Consider the following 24,353-nt stretch of genomic DNA (forward strand, 5'->3'; position numbering starts at 1 on the left):
TGTACTCGGTCACCCAACTGGACAGCCACAAAATCACTGCGTGTAACTTCCCCACTGACCTGGAAAACAAGCAACCCAAAACAACGTGGAAAAAAAGATAGGACGACTTTAATTGAGTCGCTTCAATAAATCAATCTTTCCACTCACCTTTGAAATACCAATCCTGTCTGAAAGCGGAAATAATTAGCAACCTTTTTTTAAAAAAAACTTCCTGTGGAAATTGACCATAATATTTCCAGACCATTGAACCCAGAATAAAAAGAGATGTATTCATTCCTTACTCATTGAACAAGCAGTACTTGAACTGTCCAAATCTGGACACATTTTTCTTTTAAGCGTCTGTCAATCAAAGTAGTCCTGGATGTCAATGTCGGGGTTGAGCAGATCCTCGCCATACGGCGTCAGATCCATCCGGTTCAAGATGAGGTTCTCGAAAGTCTCCTCTAAATCAGTTTCCCCGATGAGCACGGCTCCGACCATCCTGCCGCCTTGGAGAACCACCTGCCAGAATCAAAGAAAAAGTCGTGTCTGTTGTCTTCGAGATATGTTTGGCGTCGGGTCGAATACGACACCTTGACATATTCCTGGCCTTTGGTGGAACGCAGCAGCAGCTCATAGTCGGATCCCAGACCTTGCGCGTTGAACTTTCCAAGCAAAACCACCTGCGCCAAAAGCATTTGGGGACTTGTTTTGAGTGATGCCCTTGTCCACGTTCAACGTGGACAAGGGCGTACCTTGTAGTCGAAGAATTTGGTGATGTGGGAGAAGAGCTCAAAGCAAAAGTCCAGCTGGATGGCTTGGGACGAGGCGCCGGCGGCCATGCAGCGGCCGGCGTGCCAGCCCATCTGACGAGCCTGCGTCCACAAACGCATCTGCGAAGCAAGGAGCGAAAATGGCCGACGTCGAGACGGTCGGACGCTCCTTTGTCGGAGCGTGACGCCGACCGACCTGTTGCCACAGAGGGCTGAGCTCCCAGCACGCCGCGCACACGTCGCCGGCGGCGTAGACGTCGGGCTCCGATGTCGCCATGCGGTCGTCCACTCGGAGGCCGCCGTCATCTGCTAGCGCAAACTTTAGCCCCAAAACACATTCGTGTGTTGAGAGTTGCTATTTCAAATTTGGAATGGGCTAAAAAAACAAACATACAGGTAACATCCGACTTACGACCAAACGGTCGTAAGTCGAAATCCATTCAAAATGTTGAATAGAGACTCGGAGGCTAAATGACTGGCAAACTCCGCCCTCTGGTGCCATCGCGCGGTCGATTGCTGCGCGAGAGCGACATGCTGGCCGGCTGGCCAAAATTGTCGCACGCGTTGCCGGCCTGCTAGCGCGTTGCGGCGCCAGGCGTAGAATCAAAATGTTGGAGGTCGCGGTCGTAAATCGAGCCGGTCCTAAGTCGAATGTTTCCCGTATTTGGTGAATGAAATGATGCCAAATACCGGAGGGATTGCTTCTGTCTTCTAGTGACATCTAGTGGCGAGTAACGTCATTTAAAAACTTGGTGGATTGAAATGATTCATCTAAAATAGTTGTAGTCCTTTTTTTAAGGGGATAAGTTGATTTCATTTGACAAATGTTTCCCGATCGACGTCAAAAGGAGATGAGTCCACCTACGTTGTTGCCGGGCAAAAACGGCTCCGTGTTGGGGGTGACGCCCGTGGCGCTGACCACAAAGTCGCAGCCAAACGTCTTGCCGTTGGTCAGCAGGATGTAAACGGGCCAGTTTCCTTCTGTCGGGAGGAAAGGCGACTAGAACAGCTGAGCTTTACTCAGGGTGCTGAATCTCGTGAGGCATATTGGGGTGACAGTCACAGGTGTCACGTCAACCCCATCGCAAGAGTTGACTTTGTACAGCCCATTTTCCACGCGGTGTCGAGCGCTGCTTCTCACCGCTATGGGGTCCACGTGTTTGCGATCTGAGCATTTCCTCAGAGGTGAAGATGCTTTTCACCTCACACTGATATTCCAGCGAAACCCGGCGGGACGCCTGAAAACAAAAATAAAAAGAAAGGGAAGAAAGGCCAAGACACTTTGATTTCCAACATCAACATGACATTTTGGGAGGAGCTTTGCCGAGGTCCTCGCTCACCCGCCGCGCTCCTCTGAGAAGGAGTCCTCGGTGCCAATCTGGACCCAGGGCACTGCCGGGCTCCGTGGGACCACTCGTGCGCCCTCGCGTGGGGCCATCTGGAAACAACATCCCGCGTGAGCGACGGGCCGACAAGAAAACCTGGAGGCTCCGGACCTGAGGTGAAGGCGAGAGCCTCGCCGGCGGTGTAGCGAGTCCTCTTGCAGGGGGCCGCTCGCTCGGCCTTGTCCGCGCCCAACGACGGCATGAGGAAGTGCGCCGCCCCCGCGTCAAAGAAGGCGTTTCCGATGGCCTTGTCCTTCACAGCCCAGATCACCTCACAGCCTTCCACTTCATAGCTACACCAAGCAGAACATTTCAACATCTCTCCTTTCTTTCTTTCTTGGAGGGGACGTCACAGCGAATCATTAAGAAGCACAGATTTAGACAAAAATAGTCATTTCTGCCATTCTGTGGCTTTTTGGTGTGAAGAACACCACGTCGGGGTCAGTTGAGGACTTTTATTACGACAAAAGTAGCCATTTGGAATCTGGAGAAAGTCAAGTACAGATTTCCCGTATTCATGGCAGAGAAATGCTGTCAAAAGTTCCTGAAAGGCGCTTATAAATGAAATGTATTATTATGATTAAAATACAGAGTTTTGCTCTATTTGGCGCTAAACATGCAACACGTGACACATGTACTCACACTAACTCCAAGGCAATCCCTCCATTGCCAACCACAACAATCTTCCTGGCTTTGCTTAACTGTTTTTGAAATTGCTGAAAAACAAGCAAATGTGATATTGAGAGTGTGTTGAACTGGAAAGTTATCTTTTCCCATAAGATCGGAAAATCTCAAAGAGGATAGATACTGCTTTCAAATTCCGCTTACTAAGTGATAAACCTCATTAGTTCAGCCTCGTCTGGAAGTTCACAATTGCACTTCAAAGGCCAAAAAAGGCGAAATATGTCAACCATAGTAGCGGTTACCTGGGCACTGTCTGTGTCGCGAATACCCAGCACGTACGGGTTGTCCTGGACGAGCAGCTTCGGTCTGGCCCCACTGCAGATGCACAGCTTCTCATAGCCGTAAACCTTTCCATCTGCGGTTTCCACCAACTAGAAAAAAAAAAAGATAAACATTTCAGCATTTTGGGCTGTGAATATCGTCATTTTAGTTCACAACAAAGGTTTGAAGTTGTCTTGCAGCAGGACCATATTGCCACGAGGCGGAGACATTTTGAAAACAAATGAACTAGCAGTAGTTAAAGTCTTTCAAAATATTATCTTAAAAATGCAAATAGCTTTTGACCGCAGCCTATACGTATTTACTTTGTATATTTTCAGTATAAATCCTTTGTAAAGTGTAGGAATCTTACATGCGATCGTGTGTGGAGTGTGTTCACAGCGGAGTAAATGACAGTCAAGTTGGGGAATTTGTCTTCCAAAACACTGTTTGGTTGCTCCTCCACATCGAACTCTTCCAGAACCTTGGCGACCTTGCAAATATGGGAAAAACGCGGTGTGCGAGAAGGATTCAAACCGACTCTGGGAGTACGTCTGTCGGTTCTGAGTCAAATCTGAGCGAATGGCGTCTTTGTCTTACCTGTTTGTAATTGGCGACCGCCTTGATGTGAGCGCTTGCGGTGATCAGAGCGACGTCGGCTGACTGGACACCGCATGACAACTGCCGACACGCGCAAATGTCACGTTCGGCGATTGCTCACCTGCAGCGGCGTGAATTGGGTTCCATTGGAACCTGTGCAAATGTTTCACCTCACCTGCTCAACACACGTCACCCCCGCGATGCCACCACCGACGACGATAAAAGTGAACGATTTCTCGATTTTAGACGCCATGCTAAAACTAAACTACATCGGTGAGAAACATTCCTTAGCAAACGACAGCACGAGGCCAATTTACTTCCGTGTTTACATGACCTACGGCGAGTGAGAAGGGCACATTTTTTTAAGCGCGAATTCAATCAACGCTTGTACTGGATGTGCAGCGTTGAACTGAAGACGTTTAAAAACAAATACACGTTTCGATGCAATTGATATATTCAGAATGTACCACAAATTGTGTTATGTTTACATACTTAACAGACATATGTGAGAAGGTTTCTTCAGCCGCCATCTGTAACTCTTTGAAGGTGTCGGACGTTTTGTTTCTTATCCAAGAGGCTTCGTCAGCGAAATAAAAATTTCCTGGTAGGCAGTGCCAGACTCTGCTATAATAGTTCCCTGCTTAACAGACAACTATCACAATGTCACACAAAGTTATCGTTTACTTTTTATAGAAAACTGTACCTTGTGTAAATGGATAATATCACCCTTTTTCCAGTGGCAGAACTCTCCTGCGTTGAAAAGCGTTGTTTGTTGCATTTTCTCATTATTCCTGGCCATTGTTTGAATGTTGATGACAAGTGCACCTGTAATGTCAGAGATTAATGGTTCCACCTGTGCCCGAATTCGACATGACGCTTCCATCAGCCCACATTAGCGTGGTGAGATAAACATCCCTACACCGGATGCTGTCTGAAGTGCAATGCAATTTGTGTGTGTGTGGTTTTTTTTCATCAACCAAGCTTGATATGAAATGCGTTGAGCACTTTTTTTCTGATTCATCAGCAAAAGCCGGTGCTTGTTTGATTGTTGTTTTTTTTTTCATAAACCTTTTATGTCCACTTTAAACACGGTCTGGGTTGATCAGGTCACTGGTAATCCAACATGGGTTAATGTCACGCGCCATACGTTCCCTCTTGACGTTCATTAGAATACCCAAAATAACCCCGGCTGGGAAAAAAATGCATTCCTCTTATGAAATACATCTGGCCAAAATGCTTCCTGAAAGATATGTGACATTTATCATGATATTTCACGCACCCGATATGATTTTGTTAATCACCTCGTGACATGAAATGTTTGGATGGTCAAGCCAAACAAAAGAACAGCCATCACAAATGACCAGTTTTTGTTTTTTGCAAATCCCTTTTAACTTAAGCTCATCTGCCATAAATAATTGCCCATGGAAATTCCAGAGGGAATAATACAGCGTTCCCATTGCATTCTTGTCAATGTGAAACCTGCACAGCCCTTTTCTGTGTCATTCTTGTGCAACGGGTTAAAAGTCATCATTCAAATTAGAAAGACATTACAGGAAGGCGAATGAGATGCTCTACTACTACTAAAATGTTTACTGCACACAAGCACTTGGTCATTTATGATACTCGTACATTATTTTCCTTTTTTTAAGTCATGTTTTTTTTAGAATTGAGGCATGACATCCGGATTGCATATTTTTTAAATGTGTGGTTGAGTAAAGAAAGTTGATTCATGACCAAATACGTAATCATCTTCACAAGTGCTGTTATTGTTGTTTTCTTATGGCTCCACTGTGGAAAAGTACATGAAGACAATGGACACACGGCACCGATGCTTCAAATTCAGATTTATTGCACAGTCAAAAATCATGGATGGTTTTTGTGGTGGATTCTAAAGAGTGAAGTAATATTGTGGAGTGCGAAGTAGGTCGCGCTTGCCGTAGGTGGCCGAGCCCACGTCGGTTGGCGCGTACACGGTGCCGACGGCGTTACTGGAACGCGCCAAAAAGTCGGCTAACCTTTGGGTGACGCAGGTGGCCGTCTTGCACTTTCGCTTGTGGATGACGTGGCTAAAATGGACAAGAAGAGGATGTCAGCTTGCCAAACGCACCAGATTGACTTGAGTGGCCGAGATGAATCCACCTGTTCTTATCCGGGACCTCTCGAGTGAAGAAAGGGAACGTGGGCACAGACCATTCCGGGCCACTTTCCTCCTCGCCGAATGAGCTGGAACTGGAGTGTCTGAATCACAAATGAGAAAGCGTGTCGTGCGGAAGTCTTGATGAGCGTCGCTTTGGAACGACACTATACAGTCGCAAGGGGGAAGAAGGAAAAGTGGACACTTCAATATAAGCGCCCCCTTCCTCCTTCTCACTTCGCCCCACAGCTTCTCAGATGGGCTCAATTTTGCGCAATTTCAACGGCCACGTCATCGACCAGCTACTTTGAGTCCAGCAACTTGGTGGCGTTTGCGCTGCGTTCATGTGTTCATTTTCGCTAACCTGTTGCTCGGGGCAGCGGCGAGGCAAGGCGGCAATCCAAACAGCAGGAAGATGAGCGCCGGCACCCTGGGGTGACGCATGCTGACGGATCTGCAAGCAGGAAAAAACAAAATGCAGATTGTCAGTTGGAGGTGTGCCGCGACGACTATCACAATGTATGAATGGGAAGAATTATTAGCTGCCGCTGGATGGATGATGTTCTACTCACAATAATATTCATGATATTAATGTATTACGGTGCACGAAAGGGTTAAACTCCAGTAGACCGATGTGACTATTAAAAAATGGTGCTTCTTAAAAAAAAATCACTTTGGCAAAAAGAAAAAGGCAAATACAGGATATAAAAGTATACAAAGTGGAATTTTGGCGAAGTTTTATTTATAGGAAAAAAAAATCAATAGAAAACATTTTTGTGCTAACACAAATCTAAGAATATTTACATTAAAATGGAAAGAAATCTCAAAGTAAATTATCATCCATATTTACAATTCAATGTAAACAAATGAGAATGGACACAATTTACTCTGAATAAAATCTCACTTTAGACTTATTTCTTAACATTTTCTGATTAAGCATACAATGAAAATAATCTATCCTGTCCATTTTGCTTATTGTGCAGGTGGATTCAAAAATCAATTGGCACACACACATCAAAAAACAACAAAGCAATGAGCAAGTCAACTTACATTGCAAAGTGGCTGCTGGCGAATGTGAGCGTGATGTAATGCGGAGGCGTCCACCGCTTTGCCACGCCGTCTCCCGATGCGCCGACACTTTTATACGCGTCGCGCTCCAACCACTTGTGACATCACTTCTCCAAATAGAGATGACTTTCTTTTTCATTCACAATGAATGCGATGGATTTTGGATGTGTGTGTGTGTGTGTGTGTGCGCGCGTTGCATGGCCCTTCACCACTTGGCCACCAACTTTGCCAGCACTCACCCACAGCAAAATCCGTCCGTCATCCCCCGTGCACCATCGCCGCGTCGGACAGGATTGACCCTGGTGAAAAACCACAGCCGACGGAAGGCCGGCGCACCTTCTGAAGTTTGAGGCGGCCTCAACTTTCTCCGGACTTCAGTTGCAATGAATAATGAGTGGCGTGCTATTAGCGTCATGAATAACGGAAGCTGCCTCATTATTTTAAGAGGACAAGTCACAACAAGTGTAGTCAAGAGTAGTCGAAATGACAAAAGTGCGGAAGCAAATCTCCCTTCACATAACTACATACGGTTTCTATTTGTGTCTGAAATGTGAAAAAAGTCCACATTTTAAAGTAGGAGGTCAAAGGCCAAAGTCAAGGCCCAGGGGCCCGACGTGGCCAGCCACATCATTTTATGCGCTCCGTGAAAGCAAATCACTCAAACCACTCATTGAAACCTAACTCGCCAGCTAACAGATAGCTAGCTATCTTGACCGCGTATTTCACAAATATTTAATCAGCTGAATTCTCATATGCAAGTAACAGGGCGGGCACGCTAGCAGAGTGCTTAGCGTGTCGGCTTCACCTGGGGTTCAGTTCCATCTGCTGGGATTCAATTCCCGCGTGCAATTTGGATGTTCTCCCCGCGCAACCTTGTCTGTCACCTTCAAACAACGCCGCTCACCCGCCGAGCCTGAAAAACAAAAAGCAGTGCGTGAACATGAAAACGACCTTGTTCATGTGGGCTAATGCTTTGTTCCAGGTTTGACGGTATAAATATGCAAAAATATGCCGTTTTCACGGCACTAGCGTATATCACGGCCATTTTTGCATGATTGTAGAAGATCTTTAGGGGCACTAATGAGCTCACGCGATTCGCTTTGGCCGCTGTTCACCTCGAGATGTTGCGGCTCGGGTTATCGGCTTCACAACAACACAAGTTGATTATTTGAACAAATCCCAGGAAAAAAAAAACAATTCTATATACAGTGATACCTCAGCTTACAAACTTCATTGTTTCCCACAAAGTGTGTGTGTGTAAGGTGAAAAGTTCATCTTCCAAACATTTATTTCCCATAAGAAACCATTAAAATGAGAATAATCGGTTCCCAGGTCCCCATAAAACATCATTTTCTGCCAAATAAGCCTCAAAACTACACAAAACATACCTTATTTTATATATAATAAATTTTCTATTGTATTGTAATTCAAGAAATAAACTGTACTGTGTAACAAAGTTGTTTTATTGACCTTTGTGATGGTCGTTGATGTCGTTGCCATTTGATGATAGCTGAGTCAAGTCGCCGTGCTTTCTCGGCAAGAATACCCTCACTCACACGGTCCCCTGCTAGCTGCTTTTCGTTCATCCAATCAACACAAGTTTTTAAACCTCTTCTCTTGCCAGAGACAGTTGCTTACACAGCACAGAAACACCCTTGATGCTAAGAAACGCAAAGAAAAGGGGGTGACGAAAAGTAGTCGGCCAGCCACCGTGGCGCTGTGTGGTTTGGTTCGTCCGCCAAAACTCAGCCAAGATTAGATTCTCGCGAATTTAATGTTGGTAAGGCGAAAAGTTTGTGAGTGAAAGTGTTTGTGAGCTGACGTATCACTCACTGCGTTCTGCCAAGGTAGTGATCCCAAGTGAGTTGAGGCATTTCATTTCAACAAAAGGAATGCTTCTGTGGCATCCGAGCCGATTAGACGTCTTACTTGCAACGACAAAACCTTTCCAATGAAACAATTCCAGCTTTATCAGCATCATCCCAATACTTTGGTCAGAAAGAATCAAACTTCAATTGGAAAGTGTTGTTTTCAAATGAGTTATTTTCACAATGCTAAGTTTCTTGGCCGGATGTTCCGCGCGGGGGTTTTTGCCAAGGTCGCGCTCGTCATCGAGTCTCTCCGCGTTGCCTTCATCGTCAAAGGCGTCGTTGGCAAGGCCTCGGATCTCCTCGCGGGGCCTCGGCTTGAGTCCTTCTCTTGACCGGATGCCCAATTCCTGTTGCTCGGAGGCATCGGGCTCACGCCGAGGCTTCGGGAATTGCTTTCGGAGGGAGACGATCACGGCGCAGGTGAAAAAAAAGGAGAGGCCACTGAGGCCAGAGACCAGACCCAGAAAAACCAGCCTGCAAATAGGACAAGCTTGATGGCGCATACTGGACCTTGCCATTCGCAATGTCCCACCTACCGATACATATCTGCATCATAAAGACGACACGCCCCTCTGCCGCCGCACTTTTTCACCGACCACTTCTTGCACGTCAAATCGATCAAAGCCCCAAAATAAATCGGCGCTGGGATTCCTCCTGCGTCAAAGTCAAGCGTCAATCACACAAAGCAACAGAGCCCACGGGATTGTCGGCGCTTACCGAGAACCCGAATGATCATGGTCTGCATCCCCAGCGCAAGCGATTTCACATGAGGGGAGATGCATCTGGAATGACAACAACGCTACGTTTTTGGGACATTGGGCCATGGGGTTTCCACTTCGGGCAGTATGCGGGTTGCACCCTGAACTCGTTTCCAGTCAATCGCACGGCACACACGGACGAGCAAGCACCCACGCACTGGCACTTAGGGACAATTTCCAGTCTTCTATTTATCTGTCATGTGTGATTTTGGAGCGTGGGAGTACCCGGAGAAAACCCACAGGAAGCCAGAAGTCGGAAAGGAAACCCTGAACCTCTGCACTGTGAGGTGGACGTGCTAACGCGTCAGCCCCCCGCCCCTCAATATGGATCAATCTCAATGTAGGTGGGAGTGTATTGCAAAAGTGACCTTATGGTGACCATGTAAGCAGGCGTGATCCCCAGGGAGCTGATAAAGGCGCTGAGAACGGACACGGCCATATACAAGATGAAACTGCGGCTGCAGCTTTCCGATGGCGGGCACTGGCCCACTCTGACCGATGCGCCGCCGCCCGCCGACGCGCAACTGCAGTTGTGGAACACCTGCAGGAAGAAAAAGGAGGAAATGACATTATTTTCCTTATCTGGGACTGTTTGGAGGTGGTCTTGGAAAAGCAACTTTCGGCAATGAAGTCATACCTCAGTTTACAAACTTAATTGGTTCCCAGAAAGTGTGCGTAAGGCGAAAAGTTTGTCTTCCAAACATTAATTTCCCATAGGAAAGCATTAAAATGAGAATAATCCATTCCCAGGTCCTCATAAAACATCATTTTCTACTAAGTAAGCCTTAAAACTACATAAAATAGGCCTTATTTTATGTGTAATAAATGTGCTATCGGATTGTAATGAAAGAAATAAACTGTACTGTGTAACAAAGTTGTTTTATTGACCTTTGCGACGGTCGTTGATGTCGTTGCCTCTTGATGATATCTGAGTCAAGTTGCCGCGCTTTCTGGGCAATACCACCACTGCTAGCTGCTTTCCGTTCATCCAAATCAACCAAAGTTTTTCAACCTCTTCTCTTGCCAGAGACCGTTGCTTAGACAACACAGAAACATTCTTAGCCACAGGTTAGCATACCGGTAGTGGGACGCCAAGTCACGCAAACGTACTCGACTGCTCGACTGTCATTTTCTTTTGTGTCCTCTTGGGCTTAACGCTAGCCTGTGGTGGGGTCTTTTTCCCTCCCATAATAGCAAAAGTACTCCACTAGATAACAAACCACGTCCGCAATCAAAAAAAGTGGATGTGGAAAACTAGTCTGCCAGTCGCTGTGGCGCCACGTGGTTTGGTTTGTCCGTCAAAAACCAGATTGTATGCCAAGATTATATTCTGGTGAATTTGGTATCACTGTATTGTGTTTTCTATCGATGACTAAAAGGCAATGGTGGCGTGGCCTACCGTTTTTTTGCCGTATCCACTGTAGGCGAGGCAGCCAGCCAGACATGGCGACACGTACGTGACGCCGCCGTCCGAGCACACCGGATCCCACACGTCTGGCGAGCACGAACAGTGGCCGTTGCACTCCGAGAGGAGGGTTCGGCCTCCGCTCAACACTCCCGGCGCCCTGTCAAGCAACAGTCGAAATGGCATTGGCATCCCCTGACAGCCATCTTGCCACCTCCTGGCCAAAAGGACTGAACCGTCGTACGAGGCGGTGAGTCCGGCCACGGGAAGGCTGTCGCACTTGGTGTAGAATTTAAGAAAGAGCAGCAGGTAGGCAGCCAGCGACACCGCCAAGGAGAACTGAGCCCCGGACACCACGCTCAGCTTGTATCGCTTCATCAGGACACCCCCGAGAAAGATCCCCACGGCAACGGCCGGGAGGGTCAGCACCCCTGCAAATAAAAACGCAAAGAGTTTTGGCTCATCCCCACTGTTCTTTCCCTTTTCACGGTGCCTTAACGTCCTGATCTGATCGACACGATGCAACCACGACAAGCATGAAATTAGCTGGAATTAATTTGCACAATGTTGCTCGTTACGCCTCCGTCAATCCTTCTGATGTGAGACCAGAGCGACGCTTTCCCTTTCCCTTCGACCCTTTCACGCACCAATAAAGGGAGCGCTGTCCATTCAAGTCCATCATGGAAATGTCCTTACCGATCATGAAATTAGCCGTGGATGCCGATTGTCCAAACTGTTGCTCGATATATTTGGCATTGAAAGTGAACATGCCAACCAGTGAGTTGAACTTGAGCGTGCTGCCGCAAAGAAGTAGGAAGTAGGTGGGGTTACACAGCAGGTGCTTCAGCGACCAAAAAAACCCTGCCAGAGAGAGAGAGAGAGAGAGATCAAGTCAAGCCACTTCAGTTGGATGCTTTTCAAGATGGCCGTCCGCAAAGTCAAGACGCAGTCAAACCTTTGGCCGCGTCGGCCGTCTCGGTGACGGGCTCGTCGTTGGGACAATCTGCGCTTGGATTTGGATTTGCTTTGTCGGATGCGACGTCGGCCGAGCGGGGGAAGAACCAGAAGGGAATTCCGGCGAGGAAGAGGAGGCCGGCGGATAGCAGCATGCCCAACCACCAGGCTCCCACCCAGCGGGCATCTCTTGGCGAGATGCTGACGCTTTCTGGGAAGGAACGCATCCTTTCAATTAGTTGCAAGCCAGTGGTGGGGTTGCCCAAGTCCGATGCCCCAGAGTCCCCGTTCAGGCTGTTCCCGATGTCTCCCCACACCTAGCGATTTAGTCTCAATTTGCCAGATTCATTTATAAATAACAGCTTGAGCATGACGAAGTAGGCCTTAAAAAAAAAGAGTCTCATTGTCCCGATAGTAGGACACAAAAGAGGAAATGTAGTACATGTTCATATTTACTCAAGACCCTGCTCAGGCTGACATGAAGCAGTCCAGGAGTTGCTTTCGCTCATGATAATGAAAACAATGACAACCTGAAAGTCAACCCTTTCAAACTCAAGGCCAGGGGGCCAGTCACGGCCTGCCATCTCATTTGAGACGGCCCGCAAAAGCGAACAATTTCATCTGCCATGAAGAAGAAGGATATTGATGGCATTTTCTTGCCGTCGCAAAAGTGAACTTGAACAAAAGTAGAGAGAAAAACACAAGCCTTGACTTCTTCATCTGGTTTCCGTCATCATGGTTGATGAATCCACCGAAACCCTTGCGACTCACCCATATCAACAAACCCAACGTCAACGTATATATTGGCGCAGTAGGACCCGAGGAGATAGCCAAACACGGGACCAAGGAGAGCAATGGTCTGGATACAAGCTGACAAACAACAAAGTCAAAACTTTTTTGTTTTTGTCATCACGCTGCTCAAATCCAGAGAAGAAAGAAAAGGTCTGGTACCGATGTAAAAGGGCGAGTGTTCAGCTTTGGCAAAGTCGTCGATGTAGGAAATCCCCAGAGGTGTGACGGGAGTCTCTCCGATTCCCCGCAAGGCATTCCCCAAAAAGACGTAGATCCACATGTTGGAGCTGGCCTCCTTTTGGCAGCCTGCACAAACATCGCAAATCCAGTCACATGGCATACAATCACCGCTCAAAAGGAAAAATGAGAGTAAAAATGGATCTGATGCTCAAAATGTGCACACCTCTGCTAGAAGCTAACATTGAAAGTAAGCAAAAAACTGTTGCGACCTTCGATGAAAAAACAGAATGATTCATTTGTCGTGTCCCATGTCAATCCGCTTCAATTCCAAGTGGCGACTCTGAGCGGAGATGCTACAAAGTATTTCAACCACTTGGCGGCTCAAATTTCAAAAGGAGTGATGACATAATGAGAAGATGTCCTGCTAGCAAATTGTACCCACAGCCCAAATGAGGATACATGGGATGAAAAATTGCATCATGAACATGAAGCCGGTGTCTGTCTCGATCGGGGTCGAAACCTTGGCAAATAACAACGTCTGTATGTGTTTGTACAATCGCAAGACTGGCGGAACATTCCTGAAAGATTTGAAACCTTGCCAGCATTTTCAGTTGCTCCATATCCCTTTCTGCGTCTTCCCCTCATTGGGATATTGAACCCAAATGCCGACATTCCACAGGAAGTGCGTTTGCGCTCCCTTGCCTGGTCTCGAAGACCTTTCGTTCGGCGTTACAAGTGCGGCTTGTGTGAACGGAATCGGAAGAAAAGTCCGTCTCCAAGTGGGGCTGTACCTTGTGCATCCGTTTGGTTCCAGGTGCTCCTGTCAGGACTGAGACAAACGACGGCGCTCATACTTTCATTTTGGAAGGAGGCGATGACTGTGTTGTACTTGTATCTGCAAAAAAAGGTCTTTTCAAGTCCTTATTTGTTAGATTGCTTCCCAATGAGCAATGACAACGGCGTCAATTTCCTCACGGCCCCATGAAGAAGTGCGTCAGTCCGGTGAGGAATGCTCCCGCCGCCATGAGGAGGGATCCCGCTGCGATGAGCCTGGGCCGATGCATCTTGGCGCCAAAATGGCTGACCGCCGCAAGAAACAACAAGTTGCCTTCGTCCAGGAAAACACAGAGAAAAATTGCATCCAGTACGGAGGCGAGCAAATAGACGACCGGCTGAGCCACAGTCCATATGGAACGGAGGCTTTGATATCACTTTCTAACTACTGCCATTCGATTGACTTTAGCAATCGAGCTAGGCGTCTATGAAAAGGTGGTCGCCGCCGTGGACAACTTGTGACATTATCAGGCTACAAGTTGTCATTTTAGGGGGATGACGAGGTTCAAGCGCCCAGATGTGATTTTACCCATCTCGAAACTGCCGTCGATGAGGCCGATGCCTGAGCTTGACAGATCGAAACGCCTCTCGAGCTGCGTGATGGAACTCTTGACGAAAGTTCCCGCCAGGGTTTTGCAGAAATAGGCAAAGGATAGGGCCACGATAAACATCTGGACAAACAAACAACAAAAATTGAGTTTTTGCTGATTAGCACACAAAGTGAGACGTAACCCTTGAATTGTGGAATTGTATCTGCAATGCAAATAGTCGGTCGGGAAAGTGAATGTCGTTGCCATTTATTTTAAACCTCAAATGATACCTTGAGAGTTGAGATGCCACAGCGGCGTTTTCGTCTAATGTCTCCATTGGAGACATAGAGAGACAGCTGGCTGGTCATTTTGGTTCTGTCCTCAAATGTTTCCTCCATCCTCAAGTCAGCCTTTGTCCACTTGAACTTGCTTGCTTCTCCGTGTGGAAATCCAACTGGGCCGCCTTTTCGCAAACTAAAGAAATGAGCCTTGGAAAAGCATTGTTCAAGTCCGAAAGCTGTGACTTCAGGGTGATTGTCATCAAAGTGTAGTTTTGTCACGAAAAACAAAATCGTCTAGTTACATGCAGCTAAGGATTTATCGAGCTAGCTATTTAGCTGTCAATCGTGATAGCGAGCTGGCGAGTTAGCCAAGAAATAATGATCTACATTTACAAAGGTTAAACAAAGCAATGTGTCTTTGATTTTGGAACTTTCAAAGTAGGGATCTTTCGCTTGGGATGACAGCTTTGTACGCCAATTAGCATCCGCTCAATGCCTTCCTTCCATGAGTAAATCACTTGAAATGGTTCCCTGACATAATTGAATGAGTTTCCAGATGTGCTAAGCACACATTGGCTGCTTTGCCATTAAACTCTCTTTATTTCATGGTAGGAACAAATACATACAGGAACCTTTTTTTGTACAAGTCATACATGACTTGTACACAGATGTGCAAAGCTTTCATCTGGACAAAAGGTGCCTACTTGAAAAAAACAACAACACTATTTTAGTGTGACAAAGTACAAATTAGGGGCTGTTTCTGTACAGTACAGTAGTAGGAGCCATCCCTCTTGTTAATTTCATTTTTCAGAATAACCTGAAAAACCACTGAGTCAACGCTGCAGGTGTTTCTCGTAGTATCTCACTGAAATGGGACTTTTTTTCCTAAAGCTGAGCTCATAAAAATCAACTCACATTTGTTTTTCCACCAGTATTAACCACATTTTCCAAACCAAATCTGAACATGTCACATACGCTTGATGGTCAGAAAAATGGGCATGCCTAGAAATCAATGAAGAAATGAACAAGTGGAATCCAGTACCTAGTGCATCCTCAGGCCCACGTCAGGGGCTCTTCCCTCCTGCGGTCGGCAGCCATGATGGCGTGGGGAAGTCAAAGAAAAACCAAAAACAGAAGAAACAGAGCTGCGAGGCAGACTTGCTATGCGGCAGCTTGTGGCGCAGGACAAAAGGCCGTGCGCATTTTGATTTCGTATGCATGCAAGCGCCTCCGGGAGGGCAGATCAACAAGTGAGCAGAGGTGGAGCGTCCTGATTCCAAGGAATTTCAGAGCGGGCCCTTTTGCGCACACACTTCTCACACTTGGATTTCAATGTAAAATGAGTCGCCGATTGAAGACTGTAAATCCCGTGATAAAGCTTATTTTTTTTTTTTTTAAGCCCCTTACGATGACTTTTCTCTTCTTCCTACTTGTGATGTCTCCATGACTTTTGTTCCTCCGGTTTTCATGTGTAGCATCCTACATGTGATTGCATTTGTACTCTTTCATTGTTTCGCGATTCGCCGGCAACCCTTCATTGACCAGCAACCACAAAATCTCCTTTGGTCTCCAAAAATCCCAGGATTAGGATTAAGATTTTTCACATTCCTCACAGCGTGTTCGCACGAAAAGAAATAGAGTTGAGACACGCTTTTCGAAAATAGTCATTCAAAACTGTCATATCATTTCAATGTGTTTATATCTTGACATTTGTGTGCTATTTACAGTACCCACGCATCGAAGAGACGATATATTTGGGTTTAGTGCGACCACTGCTGGTGGAATGCGGAACTGCTAATGTTCCAACGCACAATTCACCTGCCTCGACGCGCCTGTAAAACAATAAAGTGAGTCACCACTGTGGCTATCAACAAATGACCAGCAAGTAAAATAAGAAGACACAGTCAAAACAAACAAAAGGTGCCAAAGTTTGATGGCGTGTCTCATTTTGTGGGCCAGTACGTTTATGATGACATTAAAAACAATGTGGGATTAAAAAAACAAAAAACAATGAAACAATTGATACAATCGTAAAAAAGATGAACGGGTGTCACTATACAAATACTCGACATTATCAACAAGGATTCCTAAATGCTGTGTTTAAGAAATCTTGACTCACTCGGACTCGGATCATGATGTGATGTAACAGTTGTGTGGATGACAGCGTTTTGCTAGCACTTCCCCATTTGTTCCATTTTACCTCTTGGCTTCTTTTCAATATAAAACGCCAAACATAAAATAAAGCTCTTGTTACAGTCACTAAGTAGTTCGATGAAGTAATGGCAAGCAGTCCCTCAGAAAACGTTGACACTGTCTTGCAATAGCAGACAGACGCCACAAGAGGGCAGTTTATAAACTACGACCGAGATGCCAACAGATGGCGCCAAAGCGGCACCGTGAAAACAAAAATGCACTTGGGGCCAATGTTGTTAAATGGTACTTTCCTTGTCTGCGTTGTCTTTGTTTTGGGCGATCTTGATATTAGCGTGTCCGTTGACCGCGTTCTCCTCCAGTTCTTTTTCTTTGGCTTGTTCCCTCAATGCTAACTTCTTCTGCCTCTGGACCAGTTTGCGATAGAGGCCGCCCCACATCACGTTGGACAAGAGGTACAGACCAGTGATCAAGCCCATGAATGTCCACCTGGAATGCATTTGTACGTTTAATTAGAAAACGCCGCATCCGTTTTGGTTGATGACGAAATGTTACCGTACCTGAACGCATCGGCATCATAAAGTCGACAAGCGCCACGGCCGCCACATTGCTTGGTACCCCACTTCAAACAGGTGCGGTCAATCAGGGCTCCAAAATATATGGGAGGCGGTATCCCGCCTGGAAAACATTGACAGATTTTGTGAGGGAACCAATTCGCTCCATAAGTTAACTTTTCCCACATGTGGTGCTTTTGCCATCGTCTTGTCGAATAGACTTCGTGCTTTGGTGCCATTTTGCCATGTTTAGAGCCAATTTAAAACCAGTACGGGTCTAGGGTTTTTGGTATCTGGCACCGCTGGGGAACTGGACTTCTCTTAACTTGCAACATTTGAAATTGGCTATCTGTACTTCCTGCCCCTGACTTTGTCAAAATAAGACCCATTTCAACTCTCATGGAGGACGACGGAACAAATGTGTCAATACAGACATATGAATGGATAAAAATGACTGCATGTGATGCTAAGCTAATGGTTATACTTTCCATAAATCTCCCTTAGAGAGGATGGGAAAGTTGCTAACGTAGTTTTTGCCTGTTCTGGTCTACTGCACACCGGTTTGTTGAGAACAAAAGTAGCTCAAAATAGAAAGCCATGAGGCACTTGCGACTCAAATACAGACGGCGAGTAGTTTTGCTACCTCTGCCGGCGGATGACTCACCAAGAGTTCTTACTATCAGCGTTTGCATTCCTAACGCCAGAGCCTTCAAGTCTTGTTGAATGGACCTGAGCAGTACGATGTAGCCCGGGGTGCCTCCGCACGCCGATATGAAGGAGCCCACCACGGACAGAGCCATGTAGATTTTGAAGACCCGGTCGCAGTCGCTCTTCCTGGAGCACTGGCCCAACGCTGCTGACGTATTTTGGCTGGGACTGATCATTTCCGTAATACAGGAGCAGTTATGGAAAACCTACAGGTGACCGGGGGAGGGGCATAAACTGAGGTTGGGAGTTGCCATGGTCACCCGCACCGCCCTTTTTTGTTCTCCTACCATCTCCTTCCCAGTGCCTGTGGAGGCCTGGCAGCCAGCCAGACATGGAGAGGCATACGTCATGCCATTGTAAGCGCACACCGGATCCCACTGTTTCATTGAGCAGGAACAGCCGGCGTTGCATTGGGACAACAATGTCTGTGGCCTGTAGGAAATGTCCGGGATTCTGGTGCAACACAAACGTTTACCATTTGTTTGTTTGTTTACTTCAGGTATCAGACGTTTTATGTGCATGTTTACCATCCACAAATACAAACTCAAGTAAATCCACTGCAATCCAGAGTTCAAGGTTGATTATGTTTGGGTCTAGCTTGAAACGACTGTATACATACAGTCATTCCGCCATCGACCACTAGAAGGTGCGCTTACTTACTTTGAAACACGACGAATGAAACGGGAAGCTATATATTGAAATTTCGCACAGATTAGGTTTGGAAAATTATTGAATGTCAATTGCTGTCATTACGGCTACAGAAAGCGACAGCTTTAGATCCATTTTATGACGGACATTTTTCGGCATGATGCTAGATTGTTATTGTTTGTTCATTTGGATTAGCCCCGCGACCCCCGCAAAATGGCAATCATCTGAAGGCCCGACATCACTCACCCCTGATACGTGACGGTGAGGCCCGCCACTTCTGCGTTTTCGCAATGAAGGAAAACCTGCACGGCCAACAGGCAAAAGGAGCAAAGCGATGCCGTGATGGACACCCTGGCCGCCCCGATCACACCCAGTTTGAAACGCTTCAGAACAAATCCTCCGGTGATGATCCCCAAGGCCACCGCTGGCAAATTGAGGATACCTGCACAAATCAACACATTGGAAAGCTTCAAGCCTTTGAAGCCAATCGGTAGCTTGGAGAACATCGTAAGCAACCGCCGTCCCTGAAAGCGTTAAATATGTCCATCCAACTTCTTTCCACCGTCACCATCGCGCAGACAGAGAAGCGCTGCTAGCGACAAACACAATCAGGCTTCCCTTCGATAACATCATTGTTCCCGTGAGTCGGTCGTACCTATGAGGAAAATGGCCTTGGAAGCCGACTGGCCGTAGATTTGCTCCAAGAACTTTGGCTTGAAGGTGATCATGCCCATGAAGCCGTTGACGGCCACCAAGTAGGTGAGGATCATCAGGGAGTAAATGCTGTTCCGAAAGAGCCTCTTCAGAGATGGAATGAAATCTGAAAACAAAGAAAACATCCAAGACGCAATGTTGTTGCTTGTTCGCAGTGTTGCGGTGGATTTTTTTTTTTTTTTTTTTTTGCAAGGGGAGTGAGGTCACCGCATCATTTTGGAGCCCCTAAAAGCTGTTGTGAGTTATCTAAGTATCTGGACTCTGGTTTCATTTTCAAGGTCACTCAACAAGGTCCCAGATGGCATAATGGCGACTAACTTCCAAGTCCATGAATTCTACGAGTTAATAATTGAATTCACCAAAATAGATCACATTTGCTCGCGGTCCATGTCTTTTGGAAGACTGCCCGGTTACCTTTCGCCATCTCTTGGAATGTGGCTTCTTTCTCTTCTGGTTCCTGGTCGGGAAGGAAACGATCCAGCTCTGCCTCTGTGGCAACCTCCGGACTTTTACTCGGCTCCTTCTCCTGCCCCTGCTTGGGTAGAGATTTGGGGAGGAACCAGAAGGGGATACTGGACAGCAAGATGACGGTGCCGGTGGCGATGAAGCCCAGCCACCAGGCCCCAACCCAGCGGGAGTCTTTGTAGTTGATGGTCACGCTATCTAGGAAGGCAACGTGAAGAAAGGCTAACTTGTTTTTCAGCCACATCACTCGCCGATAAGCAGTGATTTCAAAGATAAGCAACCCCACCGAAATGGGCGACGGGGTGACTCTTACTGCACACCTAGATCGACAAATCCAACGTCCACGTAGATCTTGGCCAGGAAGGATCCCATCATGTAGCCAAACATGGGGCCCAGGATTCCCACGGTATGGATGCAGGCTGCCATATCAAGGAAGCACACGCAAACAATAGAAGGTTGGAGTGTTGTGCATGTTGACCATCTCGCAATTTCAATCGGGATTCCAACTGCGGGTCCGGTACTTTGATGTATAACACGGGTGTCAAAGTCAAGGCCCGGGGGCCAAATCTGGCCCACCATATTTCTCTATGTAGTATGCGGAGGAGATGAAACGTCCGAATGGTTTCCCCCGATTCATAACGGCCCCCGAGAGGAAACCGTGACTACAATGTGGCCCGTGGCAAAAAAACGGCTTTGACATCCCTGACGTACAATGATGCCTTGCGACTCTATTTTGCACCCGCTAATCCAGAAAATGACGCTACTGTTGAGTCGACTGCCACCGCACAATGCGCAGATCCTATCCCGACTGTCAATTGAGGCCAAAATAATGATGAAAGAAGAGCAAGTATGTCACGACCAACCCAAGTAGAAAGGAGTGTTCTCTTCTTTGGAAAAGTCATCCAGGTAAGAAACTCCCAAGGGCATGACGGGCGTCTCCCCGATCCCTCGCAGCATGTTGCCCAGGAACACATAAATCCACATGGACGAACCGGCAGCTTTCTCGCAATCTAAGGATGTTAACAAGTTATCCAGGAAGTCATTGTCGATGATTGGAAAATCCAAAGAGTTTGTCCACTTAACTGACCTGCTCGGGCTGCTAAATCGGGTGCGTCGTCCACGTGAGCCAAACTGTGATTGGACGAGCACGGTGGAATGCTTTCGGTGCTATTGATGGCGCTGCTGTGACTCACGCTGGTCTCATATTTGTACCTTAGAAGAAGAGACAACTTCAGTTGATGAGATTGGCAGAAAAACTTTGGAATGATGGCTTTCAAAGTGACACTCAAACGTATGCCACTTTTCAGCGATGTCTCACTTCTCAAGGTGAATGAAGACCCACCGGGATTGCTCCGCGATAAGTCCAAGTAAACGCAAAGGAGGAATTTTTGTACACGTGTCGAGCGGCTGTACAAAGCAGGTTTCATCTTGGGCAGCCGGCTAAAATAAAACCTCTCCTTTCTCGATGTACGGAAGCCGCAATCAAAAAACTTTTCTCATCATTCCATAAGTGCATCTATTCATTTCACCCGAAAGCCCACCGTGCCGAGATGTTTTGTAAATCGTGTTATTCGGTTCGGTTCAAATGTGTGTTTTGTTTTGTTTTTTCTCTCGATCAAAAGTAAAAAAGGTGAAAAAGTAAGTACTGACGGGCCTTGCAGAAAGTGAGGTAGGCTAATGAGGTATGAGCCAAGCGCCATGACTAAGCAGCCGACGGCAATCAGTCTGGGGCGATGGAGTTTTGCCCCAAAGTAGCTCACAAAGGCGATCACCAACAAGTTGCCTTCAAAACAACAAGAAGATATGAGTCATTTTGGTGCCATTTTGAAAGAAGAAATCTTTGGACCAACCCATTTCAAAGCTCCCATCGATGACCCCGATGAGAGAGCTGGGAATGTCGAATCGTCTTTCGATTTGGGTGATGGAGCTCTTCATGTATGCGCCCCCAAAAGCTTTGGCAAAGTACGCAAACGCCATGGCGGCCAGAAACAGCTGCAAGAAAAACGTCCGGAGTGAGATGTCAGGATCGACCCAAAAATGCTCAACAACGTTCAGAGGTTAACTTCGTTTGACTTTCTCTGTCCAACTTTTCAAGGTCAATGGCAAAATGCAAAGGCTTTCTGTAATTCCGCCAGTTTTGGCTACAACTTGATTCAATTCGTAAAATTATGACGTTGCCCGCTACAGAAGAGCCAAATGCAAAAAGTAATAACATGTACAACGGCCAGAAAGGTTCTTGAGAGTTTTAGGTTCTTCCTGAAATCTTAACTGAAAATTACATTGATTGTGAATCAAATACACCATATCAGGAAGAAAAAAATGGAAGGACGCCAGCTGACATATGTTTTCGGTCAATGGAAATTTAAAATTGAAAAGAACTTCATTCATTTCAATCAATAAATAAGTAAATGAATAGATACACAAATACGTTCACTGACGAAGGCTCTTGGATGACAGATGAAGAAACCTTTTCATCGATAAGTAAATTGGTAAATTAATATATATTAAAAAAACTGGACACTTGTAAATATGGGTTGATGCAATATATCAATATACCTTTCTTGATACTTGCACTATGTACAGTTTTTTTTACAAAACGGTTTTGCACAGTCGACATTTTTATTTTGTTATGCTTTGAAGATCTTGTTTTCTATTCTTTCACCCCATCCCCTTTCAATTGCTGCTGTGGACTGCAAATTTCCCCATTGTGGGAAGAATAAAGGTTTTCTGATTCTGATATACAAAAAAAAGACAAAATGTAACATTTTGGTAGAAAACTGATATATCCAATGCTTTACATCCAAAGTGATTTTTTTGCTGAGTCCAAAATAATCCAGTACAGTATTTTTAGGCATAACAATTAAATTCAGATTAGTTCATAAAATAAATACATAAATACAGTACATGTATTTTTAAAATGCGCAAATACACATAGTGTCCTTTTTTTAAGTTGAATGAAATCCAGGAGATAACATCAAATCTGGCACTTGATAATTATGAACATTTCTGATTTGATTTTTGATGCAACCATTTGTTTCAAGTTTACATAACAATTCAATCCAAATAGCTGCTGGCGGATAGATAACGCTGGAGGATATCGGAAATGACATTTTTATTAGATCTGATGATTGGATGTGATTATGGCCTTTCCTCTGTTGTCCAGTTGTAGGAGAGGGCAAGGTCCGAAAAGCACTTTTACAATTTTGGCCCAAGCTAATCACGCCACCCCCCCCCCCCCTCGCCCCCCTCGCATGATTGCAACAACGTGCACGAGACTTTCCGTCATGAAGCAACGGTGCACATTTTGAGCGCATGTCCATTTGTGTTATTTGAAGGATTTGGTTTGAACCGACCTTGAGCTTGGAGCAGCAAGACTCACGCGCTGGCTTGTTGGACTCCACACTCATGATGCTGCTGCTGCTGCGGTGTTTTCAAGCAATCTGTGGGGAAGCAAAACAACAACTAAATCATGCACCTTGACTCAACAACGGACGGACAGACGGACGGCCAACAGTCAAGCGAAAACACACTTTCTCATGACAAAATGAAATCGGATTTCATCTTTTTTTTTTCTCGACTGCAGCAAAAAGTCTTACCTGAGAAGCAGCCGTGGTCCTAAGAGGGATGGAAGTGATGTGAACAAAGCGCTTGCAGTGGAGTTGTACCTGGCAGGACTTTGCGCTGGAGGTCGAGCCTTATCACAAACAAACTATAACATCACCCTAATCAGTAACCGACTCGCTCGTGTGTGCGTGTCAATCATGTTGATAAAAAGTGCCTTCGACTCTCTCTCTCTCACTCGGACACACACACACACTGAAAAAAAAAACCCCCGCGAGTGCTCTACCTGGTTAAGGTCCAGCCCATGAAGACTCGGTGCAAACAAGCGGCCAGGCCAGCATAGTTGCACTCCCGAGACCCCCACCCCCAGCCCCCCTCCCCTCTGAACATCACTGGCATGTGCACAGCACAACAAACAGCAGCAGCGTGAAGCAAGGCCGAGCTTCTTGAAAAAGTCCACGCGTTTGTTTACTTTTTAGTGGGCTGTTTTTGCAAAGTCAAATGCTTTCCTGCCCTGGAGACGCGTCGCTTTTGTAGAGCAGGGGGGTCTTCCCCGCCCCCCCTGGACCCCCGCCTGCGCCAGATCAAAGTCTTCCTGCCCGATTGATCGTCCCCAACAATGGCTTTTTCTTTGACTTCATCCAATCACGCTTCCACACAGGCTCGGATCACATATTTAATCATTGCGCATTTGAATGAATTGGCGAAGGTGCAAAGAGCCGCCTGACCGGCTGTAAATACATTTCGACTTGCGGCTTGTTGCTCGTCGGGCGCTAAAACGATCTTGTCATGTGATTCGTCTGCCAAGATGGTTTCATGATGACAACAACACAATCTTTTCCAGATGGTTGTTGGAGCTGAAATCGTCAAAAAGCGACAAAGAATGAACATTAACGAGCCCCGTCACTCAAGATGTCATTTGTGTCCAAAATATCGAGAATGGTTGATGTGGACACTTGCCACCGAGTCAACGACGCTTGAATTTGCAGCAGCAATAGATAGCAAAGATTTCCCCGCGTCGTCAATGGCTTCCACTAGATGTCGCCGTCGGCGCTGTTTCGGTGGC

General features: G+C 46.4%; 4 protein-coding genes across 4 annotated transcripts; all 4 read right to left on the reverse strand.

Moving 5' to 3' along the window:
• Nucleotides 1-243: 243 nt before the first annotated feature.
• On the reverse strand, nt 244-4,002 carry pyroxd1 (pyridine nucleotide-disulphide oxidoreductase domain 1). The gene is made up of 13 exons (XM_088988912.1): nt 3,855-4,002; nt 3,680-3,760; nt 3,453-3,572; nt 3,064-3,192; nt 2,780-2,853; nt 2,249-2,430; nt 2,093-2,190; nt 1,894-1,990; nt 1,618-1,733; nt 949-1,071; nt 735-872; nt 573-662; nt 244-501 (listed from the first exon to the last, which is right to left on the reverse strand). Exons 1-13 carry the CDS (start codon nt 3,930-3,932, stop codon nt 343-345), a joined length of 1,485 nt encoding a protein of 494 aa, XP_088845038.1. The 5' UTR covers nt 3,933-4,002; the 3' UTR covers nt 244-342.
• A 1,514-nt stretch (nt 4,003-5,516) lies between these two features.
• iapp (islet amyloid polypeptide) lies at nt 5,517-6,994 on the reverse strand. Its single transcript, XM_088989273.1, has 4 exons — nt 6,864-6,994; nt 6,178-6,267; nt 5,819-5,917; nt 5,517-5,745 (listed from the first exon to the last, which is right to left on the reverse strand). Exons 2-4 carry the CDS (start codon nt 6,255-6,257, stop codon nt 5,568-5,570), a joined length of 357 nt encoding a protein of 118 aa, XP_088845399.1. The 5' UTR covers nt 6,258-6,267; nt 6,864-6,994; the 3' UTR covers nt 5,517-5,567.
• A 1,898-nt stretch (nt 6,995-8,892) lies between these two features.
• On the reverse strand, nt 8,893-16,272 carry slco1e1 (solute carrier organic anion transporter family, member 1E1). The gene is made up of 15 exons (XM_088989269.1): nt 15,529-16,272; nt 14,496-14,693; nt 14,205-14,346; nt 13,817-13,949; nt 13,633-13,736; nt 12,821-12,967; nt 12,641-12,739; nt 11,871-12,080; nt 11,612-11,776; nt 11,151-11,346; nt 10,910-11,075; nt 9,879-10,051; nt 9,470-9,534; nt 9,289-9,406; nt 8,893-9,226 (listed from the first exon to the last, which is right to left on the reverse strand). Exons 2-15 carry the CDS (start codon nt 14,601-14,603, stop codon nt 8,893-8,895), a joined length of 2,160 nt encoding a protein of 719 aa, XP_088845395.1. The 5' UTR covers nt 14,604-14,693; nt 15,529-16,272.
• A 138-nt stretch (nt 16,273-16,410) lies between these two features.
• On the reverse strand, nt 16,411-23,695 carry LOC148881435 (solute carrier organic anion transporter family member 1C1-like). The gene is made up of 15 exons (XM_088989270.1): nt 23,574-23,695; nt 23,323-23,435; nt 23,080-23,166; nt 21,577-21,718; nt 21,377-21,509; nt 20,814-20,938; nt 20,590-20,736; nt 20,047-20,145; nt 19,676-19,924; nt 19,203-19,367; nt 18,794-18,989; nt 18,187-18,352; nt 17,856-18,105; nt 17,198-17,315; nt 16,411-17,126 (listed from the first exon to the last, which is right to left on the reverse strand). The coding sequence occupies exons 3-15, from the start codon at nt 23,131-23,133 to the stop codon at nt 16,916-16,918; spliced, it is 2,055 nt and encodes a 684-aa protein (XP_088845396.1). The 5' UTR covers nt 23,134-23,166; nt 23,323-23,435; nt 23,574-23,695; the 3' UTR covers nt 16,411-16,915.
• Nucleotides 23,696-24,353: the final 658 nt, after the last annotated feature.

Source organism: Hippocampus bargibanti, linkage group LG22, assembly GCF_051943395.1.
Source record: "Hippocampus bargibanti isolate YZ-2025 linkage group LG22, ASM5194339v1, whole genome shotgun sequence".
NCBI lineage: Eukaryota > Metazoa > Chordata > Actinopteri > Syngnathiformes > Syngnathidae > Hippocampus > Hippocampus bargibanti.

What these genes read in the sequence shown, in the direction of transcription:
- pyroxd1 (XM_088988912.1), bottom strand. Translation starts at nt 3,932, where the DNA reads ATGGCGTCTAAAATCGAGAAATCGTTCACTTTTATCGTCGTCGGTGGT. An exon ending in CACTCCACACACGATCGCAT is followed by an intron (nt 3,193 to 3,452) that starts GTAAGATTCCTA and finishes TTTTTTTTCTAG; the next exon opens with TTGGTGGAAACCGCAGATGG. An exon ending in AACACGTGGACCCCATAGCG is followed by an intron (nt 1,734 to 1,893) that starts GTGAGAAGCAGC and finishes TCCTCCCGACAG; the next exon opens with AAGGAAACTGGCCCGTTTAC.
- iapp (XM_088989273.1), bottom strand. Translation starts at nt 6,257, where the DNA reads ATGCGTCACCCCAGGGTGCCGGCGCTCATCTTCCTGCTGTTTGGATTG. An exon ending in GCCGCTGCCCCGAGCAACAG is followed by an intron (nt 5,918 to 6,177) that starts GTTAGCGAAAAT and finishes TTTGTGATTCAG; the next exon opens with ACACTCCAGTTCCAGCTCAT. An exon ending in GAGGTCCCGGATAAGAACAG is followed by an intron (nt 5,746 to 5,818) that starts GTGGATTCATCT and finishes TGTCCATTTTAG; the next exon opens with CCACGTCATCCACAAGCGAA.
- slco1e1 (XM_088989269.1), bottom strand. Translation starts at nt 14,603, where the DNA reads ATGGAGGAAACATTTGAGGACAGAACCAAAATGACCAGCCAGCTGTCT. An exon ending in CACGGCTAATTTCATGATCG is followed by an intron (nt 11,347 to 11,611) that starts GTAAGGACATTT and finishes TTTTATTTGCAG; the next exon opens with GGGTGCTGACCCTCCCGGCC. An exon ending in GCTTACATGGTCACCATAAG is followed by an intron (nt 9,535 to 9,878) that starts GTCACTTTTGCA and finishes TTGTCATTCCAG; the next exon opens with ATGCATCTCCCCTCATGTGA.
- LOC148881435 (XM_088989270.1), bottom strand. Translation starts at nt 23,133, where the DNA reads ATGAGTGTGGAGTCCAACAAGCCAGCGCGTGAGTCTTGCTGCTCCAAG. An exon ending in CGATGGGAGCTTTGAAATGG is followed by an intron (nt 21,510 to 21,576) that starts GTTGGTCCAAAG and finishes GTTGTTTTGAAG; the next exon opens with GCAACTTGTTGGTGATCGCC. An exon ending in CGATTTAGCAGCCCGAGCAG is followed by an intron (nt 20,737 to 20,813) that starts GTCAGTTAAGTG and finishes TAACATCCTTAG; the next exon opens with ATTGCGAGAAAGCTGCCGGT.